At 55.1% G+C, this 11,973-nt stretch overlaps 2 protein-coding genes across 2 annotated transcripts; one reads left to right on the forward strand and one right to left on the reverse strand.

The window, feature by feature from the left end:
• Nucleotides 1–168: 168 nt before the first annotated feature.
• On the reverse strand, nt 169–7,310 carry MFIFM68171_06387 (uncharacterized protein; the record flags this gene model as incomplete). Its single annotated transcript, XM_071061807.1, has 8 exons — nt 169–996; nt 1,050–1,370; nt 1,426–5,075; nt 5,138–5,812; nt 5,865–6,071; nt 6,123–6,328; nt 6,388–6,598; nt 6,659–7,310. 8 exons carry the CDS (start codon nt 7,308–7,310, stop codon nt 169–171), a joined length of 6,750 nt encoding a protein of 2,249 aa, XP_070917908.1.
• Nucleotides 7,311–9,542: 2,232 nt separating this feature from the next.
• MFIFM68171_06388 (uncharacterized protein) lies at nt 9,543–10,488 on the forward strand (the record flags this gene model as incomplete). Its single annotated transcript, XM_071061808.1, has 4 exons — nt 9,543–9,584; nt 9,636–9,654; nt 9,720–10,244; nt 10,310–10,488. The coding sequence occupies 4 exons, from the start codon at nt 9,543–9,545 to the stop codon at nt 10,486–10,488; spliced, it is 765 nt and encodes a 254-aa protein (XP_070917909.1).
• Between the last annotated feature and the right edge of the window lie 1,485 nt (nt 10,489–11,973).

Consider the following 11,973-nt stretch of genomic DNA (forward strand, 5'->3'; position numbering starts at 1 on the left):
CTCAAACGCACCTACACGATATAACCTGCGACGCTCTAAAAGAAAAAAGGAAAAAAAATGAAAAAAATGAAAACAAAAAGAAAAAATGAAGAGCAAAACTTCGAGAATAGCGACAATGACCGCACCGGACAAATGCAACAAAGCAACAGATACATGAACCAAAAGCCATCAGGCAAGCGAACCCGCAATCTTGCTCTTCGCACAAACCCCCCTAGCAAGCGTCTGAATGGACCCGCTGCTCAGCAGCTCCAGCACCTGCAGATTCGCCTCGAACTCCCTCGTAATGAAATTCCTAATCTCAATCGCCACCAGCGAATCCAACGGATAATGCGATAGTGACCGTGTGACATCCAAATCCTCCTTATCCAGCATCAGCACCGCCGCGATCTTGTCCACGAGCCCGCGGCAGACGACATCTTCGGCCTCGGCTCTCGTCTTGGCCGCCTTGAGCGCGGCATTGAACGACACGGCCGCAGCGTTCAGCGACGCGTCCTTGGCCGCCGCCTCCTCGGCCGCAAGGCGCATCGCCTTGAACTTGGCGTCCTCGGTCCAGAACGGCCGCATGCCCGCCGTGATGCGCATGCCCGTGATGGTGTGGTTGCTGCACGTCGACGCCATGGTGCCGTCGATGGCGGCGTTGAGCAGCGCGAGGACTTCGCTCTCGCAGATGCTGTCGCTCCCGAGGTTCCGCGCCACCTCCGCAGCCTTCTCGAGGTCCTCGGCGAGGTAACCCGAGTCGGAGACGGCCGTAAGGTCGAGAGACGAGGCGGGGAGGCCCTGAGCGAGGCGGTGTTGCACCAGTGCGTTGAGGAAGCAGTTCGCAGCGCTGTAAGCGGCTTGGCCACGGTTACCAACGGCGCCTGCGGCGGATGAGATGGCTACGAAGAAGTCGAGCGGCGAGTTCGCTAGCGCGTGGTGGAAGTTCCACCCGCCCTGGACTTTGCCCTCGATGACTTGAGTGTATTCCTCCCACGTCATCTTCTCAAACAGCACATCCTACACGCTTATCAGCCTCATTCGACCATTAGAAGACGGCAGGAAAAACTTACTCGAAGCACCATCGTTCCATGCACTACACCCCGCACAGGGGGAAGCTCACTGAGTCCTGAGTTGATGAGCTCGTCGACTTCAGCCTTGTTCACCACATTACAGCGGCGAACAACGATGTTGGCCCCTACGGCACCGAGCTCGTCGACTAGCTCCTTTACGCGGCCCGTCAAGGAACCGCTTCTGGACACAAGCACGATGTTCTTGGCACCCTTTGCCACCATCCAACGGGCCATACTTCGGCCCAGTCCTCCAGTGCCACCCACCAAGATGTAGGTCGCGTCTGGGCGGAGGAGGGGCTTCACCTTCTTTGACCGTGTGGCCTATTTCAATGCTGTCAGCATCATACACGCGCGTCGAAGGACAATTCCCCCATACCTTGACAATGTCAGTCGGCTTCGGGACAACCACAAGCTTGCCCACTGTGTTGCCATTCTGCTGCGTCTTCAAAGCCGATTCCACGTCCGAGATTGAAAACTTCGTGATTGGGGTTGCAGGCCTGATCTTGCCGTACTTCAGAAGCTGGGAAACGTCTGCAAGGAGGCGTTTTATAACCTTCGGCCTCTCAGCGAGAAGAGTGAGCAGATCAAGGGAGATAAAGCTGGCGTTGCTGTTGGCGTCCGCAACCTCCAACCGTGTTCTGGAGCGGGCTTCTCGCTTGCCAAGGTCGACGAAGCGACCAAATTTGTTTAGGCATTTCCAGGACTCTTGGAACGCCTCTCCTGTCAATGAGTTGATAATGACATCTACCCCCTGTCCGTTAGTAGCTCGACGGATCTCGTCACCAAAGGCTCCGTTACGGCTGTAGAAGACATGATCTTCCGGTAATCCGTACTCCTCCATCAGCAGATTTTTCTTCTCGGCGTTCCCGACAGTCGCAAAGACCTTGGCACCGACCATCTGCGCAACGCAGATAGCCGCTTGGCCGACGGCTCCAGCCGCCGAGTGGACTAGGACGGCCTCGTCTTCGCCAAGTCGACCAAGCTCGAGCAGGGCATAATAAGCGGTGGCGTACGCTAGCGGCAGAGTAGCAGCAGCTTCGAATGTGATGTCCGCGGGAAGCTTGAAGGCGAAGGCTGCTTTGGTCCGTGATCGAGTTGCAAATGCGCCTTGTGTCAATGCCGCAACCCGATCGCCTATTCGGAAGGCTGATACCTTGGTCCCGACGGCGGTGATCACTCCGCTTGCCTCGATGCCACAGTTGCTGATGGGAATCTGGGCCTTGGCAGCCATGCTGTCTTTGAAATTCAGCCCGATGGCCCTGACCTCAAACTCGACGTCATCGTCCGCCAGAGAATCCTCAGCGGCCGGGTCATCAACGAAGTGAAGCGTATCCAAGGCCCCTGGCGTCAGAATCTCCATCTTGAGAGCTCGGCTGTCCTCTCCAAATGGCACCGGTTCGAGCATAGACGGGTTCGTCTCCTTATGCACATACTCGTCCATCTCGGTATCATGAACAATCCGAGGAGTGAAAAATACACCGCCTCTCTCCATGAACTCCAGCTCGTCAGTCACAGCCGAGTCCACACTGAAGACGGACTTGAAGACTCTCATGATGGCTCCGATAGTGTCTGTCTCGGAAAGCGGCACCTCGGCATCCAGGTCTAGCGTGGCAAACCTGAGTGCGGTTTCCGACCGGATAGTTCTGCTCAGGCCGGTTACCATGTTGGCGTTTGGATCGGTAGAATTGTCGTAAGCCCCACGTACCACCCAGAGAATACCTTGGACGCTGGTTAGAAGCTTCTGGATGGTGTCGAACTCGGGAGGTGTCAGCGTAGTAAGGAAAGGTTGGTGCAGCTCATTCAAAAAGACACAAATCTTTCCGGCAGGGTCGACGGTTTGTAAAGTGCCAACTTCTGGTAGTCTCCCAGTGGCTCGCTCCAAGGCATTTGCCAAGCCCATGGCTACGAGATCCTGGAAATTGGAGCTCTCCTGGATGATGACAATCTCGGCATCCGCCGGGAGGTGCTGACTGTTATCAACATCTTGAACTTGATCCCATTCGAGCTTGTAACAGAGCTCCCTCGGGCCGTTCAGGTCCGTCTGAGCGTCACCATCAAGGATTGGTGAGATGGTGAGTCCTTCAAGGGTGATCAAGGGCTCAAGCACGTCATCGCCCACAACCGCTGCTATGCGCACTTTGGTCGGCTTCGGAACGCCGGGGCCGATGTCCCCTTCGCAGACAGCACGAACCGTTCTGCCAGGTTCTTTCGCAATTCCCGCGACGGAGGGCGAGATGGTGATATTATCCACGGACGAGGGGAGGTAAATCGTATCGATTGTGTGCCGGCCGGCTCCAACAACGGGCCAGTACATCTCGATGATTGACTCAAGAAATGCCGGTTGCATAATGGCATCAGTAAGATAACCATTCGGCATCTCCTTCGCGACGTCTGTTACCACAATCTCCCCCACTGCGTGTGAATCCGATGCGACGCAGCTGGTCAACCCTTGGAAGAGGGGACCATACGCCACTCCCAACTCGGTGAGGGTGTTGTACATGGTCGTGGGAGCAACCGACGTGGCTTCGGGCTTGCCATCACCAAGTAGTGAAGACTTGAGGCGCGCCTCGGTGTCGCGAGCGCGCCTGGCACTATCGACATCATTTTGATCCGCTTCCAGCGCGGCAATGAGACCAACGCAGTGCTCCGTCCAGCCTTGGTCTAGCGACCATGAACAGATTCGGAACTCGTCCCAGGTGTCAGAAGAAACAAGGGCACCTTCCTGGTGCGGGCGAAGGGTGATTGTCATCTCTATATCCTTGTCTGGGATGACGAGAGGCTTGGTGACGTTGACCTCTTTCAACTCAAACTTGCCAACCCGGACGTCCTTGTCCGATGCCCTTTGGGCAGCTGCCTCGAGCGCCATCGAAATAAACGCAGACATGGGAAAGACGGTCAACGATTGGATCTTATGATGCTGCAACCACGGAAGATCGTCCAAGCGGACAATATTGCGCCATGTCGGCTCCAGGTCGTTTGAGTAATTGGCGAGCGTCCCCAAGATGTCACTCCTCATTCCTTTGGCATGCTTGTGCATCTTTGCAAGACGAGATTCTTGCCAGTACTTGGATGAGTAGTTCCACGGGTACCGCGGCAGGTCTGTGAGTAGCGTTGGTGGCTTGGTCGGCTTGGGGAAGTTAATGGCACTGAAATCGAGGTTCGCGCCCCTGGTGAACAGGTTCGCTGCGAGCTCTAGTGCTGTCTCGACTGCGTCCCGTTTCCGAATGAGTGCGGAAGCGTAAGGAATCTTGGGGGCACTGCCGCCAACCTCTTTCAGAACCTGCTTGATTGGCCCCTGAAGTCCGGAATGTGGTCCAAGTTCCACCAGCATATTGACGCCGTGTTTATGCTCCCCGGTAGGTTCAAGCATGCTTTGCAGAGCTTCCGAGAAGCGCACTGGGCAAGTCAAGTTATCTACCCAGTAGTTCGGCTGCAGCTCTGTTCCGTCGACGAGGTGTCCATGCAAGGATGAATGGAATCTAATATCTGTTGGGACAGGAGGTCGTAGATTGGCGAGGGATGCGCGGTATTCCTTGGCCACCAGGTTCATGTGATGAGAATGGTATGCAACGTCGACCACTAGACGCCTATTGAAGACCTGTTTCTCTTCGCAAATCTTCTCCAGCTCGGCGATGGCAGGCTCGTCTCCAGAAATGGTGAGACTTGATGGACTGTTGTAGCAAGCAATCCGGGCTTCTCTCTCTTTGAGGCCGTCGAGGAGTGGTACGAATTCCTCTTTACTACCACCGACGGCCATCATGCGGCCCCGGAGTTCGGGGTGCTTCTCTTTGAGAATGGGGATAAGTCTGCCCCGATGATACGCGATGGCCATGGCCGATTCAAAGTCGATGATCTCTGCGGCATATGCGGCCGCAATCTCTCCGCTTGAGTGGCCGGCGACAGCAGTTGGGCGAACACCCCAGCTCCGCAGCAGGTCGATAAGCGCCACTTGGATTGCAGTGCACGACGGTTGGCTGATATGCGCTTCGCTGATCTTGCTGGTTTGTGCATCTCTACCCAGTTCCTCTGTCAAATAGTTTAGTCTGTATCCTGAGACGTTACATTCATGTGGATCAGGGAGAGCTTACCTATGAGTGACCACTCGGCGCCGTTCTCGAACAAGCATTGATCGGCTCGCTCGAGGCTCCTGGCGAAGACCGGGTATTGCTCATAAAGCTCGCGTCCCATGGCAAACCATTGTGCTCCTTGTCCGGTAAGAATATAGCCGACCCGAAGGGGTTCCGTCTCTTTGCCAAGTGTGAACTTTTCGCCATTGATAGCTTCGATAAGCTCGAACGAGTTGAGTGCGGGGATCGCAGCTCTCCACTGCAGGAGGGATCGGCGCTGCCCCAAGGTGTATGCGAGGTTCGCTGTAAGGTCCTTTTGGAAGATCTCGGGGCGTTGCTCGAGATATATGACAATATTCTTCATTGCCTGCGAGAGCGCCGTCTTGTCGTTGGCCGTGACGACGTAGAGCTTTCGCCCTTGGGCTGCATTTTCCGGGGTGTCATCACCGGCGATAACGGGCGCCCTCTGTCCACGGAATGGCGCAGCCTCCAGGACAACATGCCCGTTCGTGCCTCCAAAGCCGAAGTTGTTAATACTGACGTACTTCTTCCCTCTCGGCCATGGCCGCTGAGTGACGGGGACTTTGAGGTTCCACTCCTTCCAAGGAATCTTCGGATTCGGTCGCTTGAAGTCGTAGTTTGGGAGAATGAAACCTCGCTCGAGCATAAGCGCTGCCTTGATGATCCCGGCAATCCCTTATGTCTGTCAGCAGCTATTCGAGCTTACGATCATGGGGTAATGGCATACCTGAGGCACCCTCCAGGTGACCGATATTGGATTTGACTGAGCCAATCCACAAGGGGTCTCGCGCCGTCCTGTTCTGGCCCAGTACGTTGTGGATGGCAGTAGCCTCGATCGGATCCCCAACCCGGGTACCCGTTCCGTGGGCCTCGACAAAGCCGCAAGCGTTGGGGTCAAGTCCTGCATTCCTATAGACCTGCCTCATGAGGTCCTCTGCGTTTCAAGTCAGCCATGGCCTTTTCGATCCATGGATTGGGTGCTCACCTTGTGCTGCTCCGTTCGGCATAGTAATACCTGGCGTTTTGCCGTCCTGGTTGAGCCCAGTCCCCACAATAACGGCTCGAACGGGGTCATTGTCCCTGATCGCTTGGTCAAGAGGCTTCAAAACAATCATGCCGCAACCTTCACCACGTCCAAAACCAGTACCTCTATCGTCGAACGCATAAGAACGGCCTGAATCCGAAAGTAATCTAGCTTCTCATTAGTATTCTCAGTCGTCCTGGAAATCTCTACACGGTCCCCAACGTACCTGCAAGTGGAAAACGAAATCCAGAACTCGGGCAGCATGTTCAGGTGGCAACCGCCAACCAGAGCACAGCTCGTCTCGCCAGCTCTTAGACTCTGGCAGGCTAGATGTACCGCAACCATGCTGGATGAGCATGCGGTGTCTGACGTAAAGCTTGGGCCCCGCAAGTCAAAGAAATGGGAGATGCGATTGGACTGCATGGCGTATGCGCAGCCTGGGAACGTATGTTAGTGTCCCGCCACGTTGAGGCAAATATTCCACGGGGCTTTCTCACCGGTTGCTTGATGCATGGGAATTGTGTCGGAATCCCTGAATAGGTAGGATTCATATTCGGGGAAAGAACCGCCGATGAAGACACCAACATCCTTCCCTACGATGGTATGCTTTGGGATGCCGGCGTTCTCGAGAGCCTCAAAGGTACACTCGAGCAGAAGGCGTTGTTGCGGGTCCATAGAGATGGCCTCCTTCTCGGTGAGCCCGAAGAACGGGGCGTCAAAGGCAGCGAAGTCAACATTGAGAAAGTTCCCACCCGTCGGATTTAGAGCACCTCCCTTGCCGGGATTGGGGTGGTGAAATCGAGTATTGTCGAACCGCTCTTTGGGAATCTCAGTCCATCCAGAGCGGGCCCGAGTGCAAAGTTCCCAGAACTCGGCAGGCGTAGAGACATTCCCGGGCATGCGGCAAGCCATGCCAACGATGGCGATGGGCATCGGTTTGTTCGAGGGAGGGATGCCATTGGCGTGGCCGCCGACGCCGTTGGAGAGACCGTTCGTGTCATGGCCAAGACCATTGGTAGCCCCGTTCGAGTGACCGTTGGTATATCCATTGGCGTGGCGGCCGCCGTTTGTGACATGGAAGTAGCCGTGCAGACTCTCCCCGGAGGGGCTGGCTGTTGAGCTATCCGGCGTGACGGCGATGGGCGCCATGGCTGGGACTCGTGCACCAGCAAGGGCTCGGCGCGTCTCGTAGAATTGCTGTAGCCGGTAACGTGTTTACGTGCTTGGCGGGTATATGTGACACAGCCTGCCCGGACGTGGCAGACGCACGACTTGCTCGTCGACCGGGCCGGAAAGCTTGGGGAGTGCGGCTTCACCTCGTGGCTTATATGCCAATGTCACAAGACAAAACCAAAGCCTTGGAAGAGTTACCAGGGGCCCAGAGGAGCTTCCTTGCTTGACTCGTTTCTCGGTTCCATCAAAGCATCTACGACCAGAAACCAACCTCCGAGTATATCGGTCTGATAGTGGCCGGCGCACCGGCGGCGGAACCCAGTTCCATCGTTACTAAATCCGGTAGCAGTGTCAATATGGGCAGCAATATCCCTCGTGCTAGACGAGACAATCGGTTGGCGTTCTCGGCTCGTGTCTGTGCACGGCCGAGAACCTCGAACTTTTCCAGATCAACCTCATACCGAGAGGCGTCAACATGCCCGGTTCGGGAACAAGGAATGTGGGCGCACGATTGAGAAGTTTCAAGACCCACATTAGGCAATCACAGGGCACATCCGACTTCCGAAAGATCATCACGCAACGTTCCCCCAGGGTCCTGGGGTAGTGGAGGTGTCGCCGATCAGCGGCTGATGGGCCGAGGCGCAATTGGGAAGGCGGCAAGCCCCGGCTTCGAGGAGCTTGAGCTCCTGAGTGATCGATGATGGGTCTCACCACGGGATCCGATGCGGATGTCATCTGCGGCGGCTAATGTCGATAGTGCCTCTCTCTGGTTGAAGAGTGTGAGGTGGGAGAATACCAATGTAGCAGTCGATCGGTGGGCGCCGAGGAAAGATTGCATGGTGAGTACCGATAGCAGGAAGGAGTCCGCAACATCCAGGAAGCCGTCTTATCGATGTATCGGATAAATGCTGCGTCGTACCCGTCTTCGCAGGGATTGCAGGGTGCCTATCGGTACTTGCTTCGGAATGCTGCCGAGCACGCGTGCTAGTGTTGGGTACATCCCACGGCAGTGTGGGGGAGGAAGCGCATGACAAAGGCAGAAATTGATATCAATCTATCCTAAATTCCCAGCGAACCACCCTCAACGTCGTCCCAGGACAAAGCCAGCATTATCAATCTCGAGCAGCCTAATTCTGAGCCAAGCCTAAGTGCAGCCATCCCTCGCTATTCCCGCGAATCATGGTCCGCGGGTCACGATACCCCTCAGATCAAGCTTTTATTTCCTCAATACTGTGTTGTACAGTACCATCCTGGACACAGCGAGCACTCGAGCATTGCGACCACCGCCATGAGAGCTGTGTATCAGAGATATCACGCCAAGCTACTACTTTAACTCCCGCCCCTCGGCTCCCACGTCTAGCCAAGGTGCTTGCCCTCGTGGTATCCGGGCGTTATTTCCGAAACTGGTTTTTGGGGATTCAGATGAGGCAGACTGGCCGTACCAGGATGCAGCATCACCTGCCGACATCTGCTTCCGCCCATGGCAGAAGGAGATAGCAACACCGGCCCGGCACGGCTGATCGACTTGATCAACGCACAATACATGGGAGGGGAGGGAAAAATATTACGTTCACTTATCATTTACTTCCGACAACAAGATGCAGCTTTTCCCTTTTCGCTCACACATCTGATCCCGGTCGAAAACTTAGCTCGACAGGCATCGTAGAACTCGGAGTCTCATCCCGAACCCCGGCCCTTGTTCCGTTCCGGGATTGCGCGTCCGTTGTTCTGACATGGCATCTTGCGCCCGTGGAATGAGTATGGAACGTTCCCTTGAGCCTCGAGACAGCACGGCCAAGTCGGGAACGGTCTGTCCACGATGGCCACAACCAGGTCTACCAGGTGGGCGGCAGAGCTCCATTTGGAGTCTTAATCTCAAGGGTGTACTTAGCCAGGCGTTCGTATCGCCTTTTCTTCCCCGCATACCGCGCGCCACTTTTCCCGGCTACACGGAGCCTCCAGCTTACGTGGCCGCAGAGTTGCATAGGCTACAACCTCCCAGCTGGTGGTATATTGCTCCAGTTGCCGAGTTCAACTACCACTTGTAACCGCGGGGGAATTCTCTGGAAGGTCTGGAACTGCGAGCCGCACCGTAGGCCCGTTACGACACCTCGAACGTCCGGGTCTATCAAGTGTGTCGTGGATGTTTTGCCCATATTCACAACAAACCTACTGCAGGTTTTGACTCCAAAGGTGTTGAAAGCCAACATGAGGTTCCTTTGTCTGCCCGGCGCCTATGGAAGCTCTGATGTGAGTAATACCACTGAATCTTGTGGATAGCAGAAGCTTATTTCCAGGTAGAAATTCCAGGTGCAGTTAGGTAAAATCTCCTCGCGACCCAGTAATTGGGCCTCGAAACTCCCACCACTCGCTAATATCAAAAAGCACCGATAGTCAAGGAGCTAACCGAAGACGCTACGGCCACCTTCCACTTCATCCACGGACCTTGTAAGGCGGTCCCTCCCGAGGGATTCGAGGAATATTTTGGAAAACCCCCGTATTACCGTTTCATCGAACCGGACGAGGATGTGGAGAAAAGCGAGAACGACGATGTGTTGGCACGGATCAGGGACTTTCCCGACTGCGAGACTCCCGAGGACACGATGCGGGAGTTGATGCGAGAGGGAGTCGCGCCGTCGCATCGCAGCACCAACAATGCCCTCAAGTACTTGGTGAAGATCATGGAAGAACGTGGTCCGTTTGACGGCATCATAGGATACTCGGAAGGCGCGACGGTGGCTGCCACGCTATTGCTTCATGAACAGCGGCGGTTCAAAAAGAAGGGCATCCCTCCAATGTTCAAATACGCCATCTTCTTTGCGGGGTGGCCTCCGGTTGACCCCGACACGCACGCCATGATCCTGAGCGACGAGTCGGATGACATGATTGAGATTCCGACTTGCCATATCAGTAAGTATACACCTACACTGCCTAGTTTGGCTGAGGTATCCGCAGTTTTTCTAACGAGATTGCAGTCGGCTCGTTGGATCCTTACGTGCATGGATCTCTGGCGCTTTACAATGTTTGCGACCCAGACACTGCTTATCTTTTTGATCACGCCAAGGGCCACACATTACCAAGGGACAAGGAGACGGTCAAGGAGCTTGGGAATGTGGTTCGGGAAGCCATTGAACAGTACGATATACGCTTGTAGCCGCGGACATGTTCTGTTCGGAATAGGCCTGTCACTGCCAGTGCACTTAGACATTGGAAGATGGTGTTCTCAGCTCCTAGACCGGCATAAATTCGATTCTTCAGTTGCCGTTTTTCCAGCTCGTCGACTTCAAGATTATGTCGCTCAGGTTTTGCAGGAACATCGGGGCAATGGGATCACCATCTTTCGGAAGTAACGTAGCCGCTGTGGCGTCTAAATCAAAACCACATGCGCATCAACAGCCAATTGCCTGCGGAACAACGCGTAATGCAATCTAGAGCCCGGACCAAGGGCTCATAGCGCTAGTCCGCATAGCACTAGAATGCGGATAGCAGACCCGGACAGAACATGACACTAGAGTGTCTAGAACACAAGCCTAGGCTCCGATTGCCCGGATTCTGGTTTCTGATCAAGAACTTTTTGGCAGGATTGTCACTATTTTAAACGCGACCAAAGCCTGGTCTGGACAAACGGGATCTCACTCTAACATGCATCATCGATGACGGATTCCGGGATACTGGCGAACAAGACAAGAACCGCCCATATGGCGTGATAGCCCCCCAATGAGATAAGGCCGCCGACGTACAAGCAGCAGTAAAGCGGTTCGGATAAGGTTGGACGGCTAGAATCAGTGGACCTGCAGACTAAGGCGACGGGACGGAAGAAGCGCCTGGGGGACGGGAGATGGCGAGGACGCCACGCGGCCCGGGGACTTGTCCGACTTGTTGCCAAGGCAAAATGTTTGAAACCATAGAACTCCCGTTAACAGAGCCGAAAGAAGTCAGAAAGAAGCAAACAGATAGTGTCGTGTACTGCCCCGATATGGCCAGACTCGGCCGGGCTTGCGAGTTTTTTGGTCGTTCGATTGTGTGTAAATATTCTTGCGCTTGAATCACCAGTACCGAGAAGACCTCCCGTGGTCGGCGGCTAAATTACCCCAGATGGCCGCCATAGTGTAGGGTTACACTTCTGCAAGCTCATCTTCGGTTCATTATCCGAAATGCAGGCGGGCGAAGACACCAACGGCGGGACTTGGGATTCGGGAGCAAGGGGCGGGACCGTGGAAAGAAACTTGGGCCGGCCCATTCCTGCATTCAGCCTAGGATCGACATCATTCTGGCACATGCTTTCGGTAAAGAAAGCGCAGGGCAGCACCCAGCTCCAGACGGGTTTGGCTGCCTGTCTGGTCGTCTACCCGCGCTTTCCGCCCCCGGTGGTCTCTTTCTGCGGATTATGCCTAGGCACAGTACGGTATGTGCAGTAAGGTACATTTACCTTTCGTTCCTCGCAGCGAGCGACTACGGGTACGCAGATATTGCCAGGGTTGCATTATCGGCAAGGGACATCACATGCCGCAAGAGATCGACCGATCAACGGCCACCTACCTAGGTCCCTAACGAACGGGGGCGGGCTCGGATCTGGCTCCGTGATGCGCCACAGCGATTCAGTTGTTGGTTTATGGTTATCCCTACTTGAAGGACCCTC

This window comes from Madurella fahalii (assembly GCF_045866475.1).
Source record: "Madurella fahalii IFM 68171 DNA, scaffold_3, whole genome shotgun sequence".
NCBI lineage: Eukaryota > Fungi > Ascomycota > Sordariomycetes > Sordariales > Madurella > Madurella fahalii.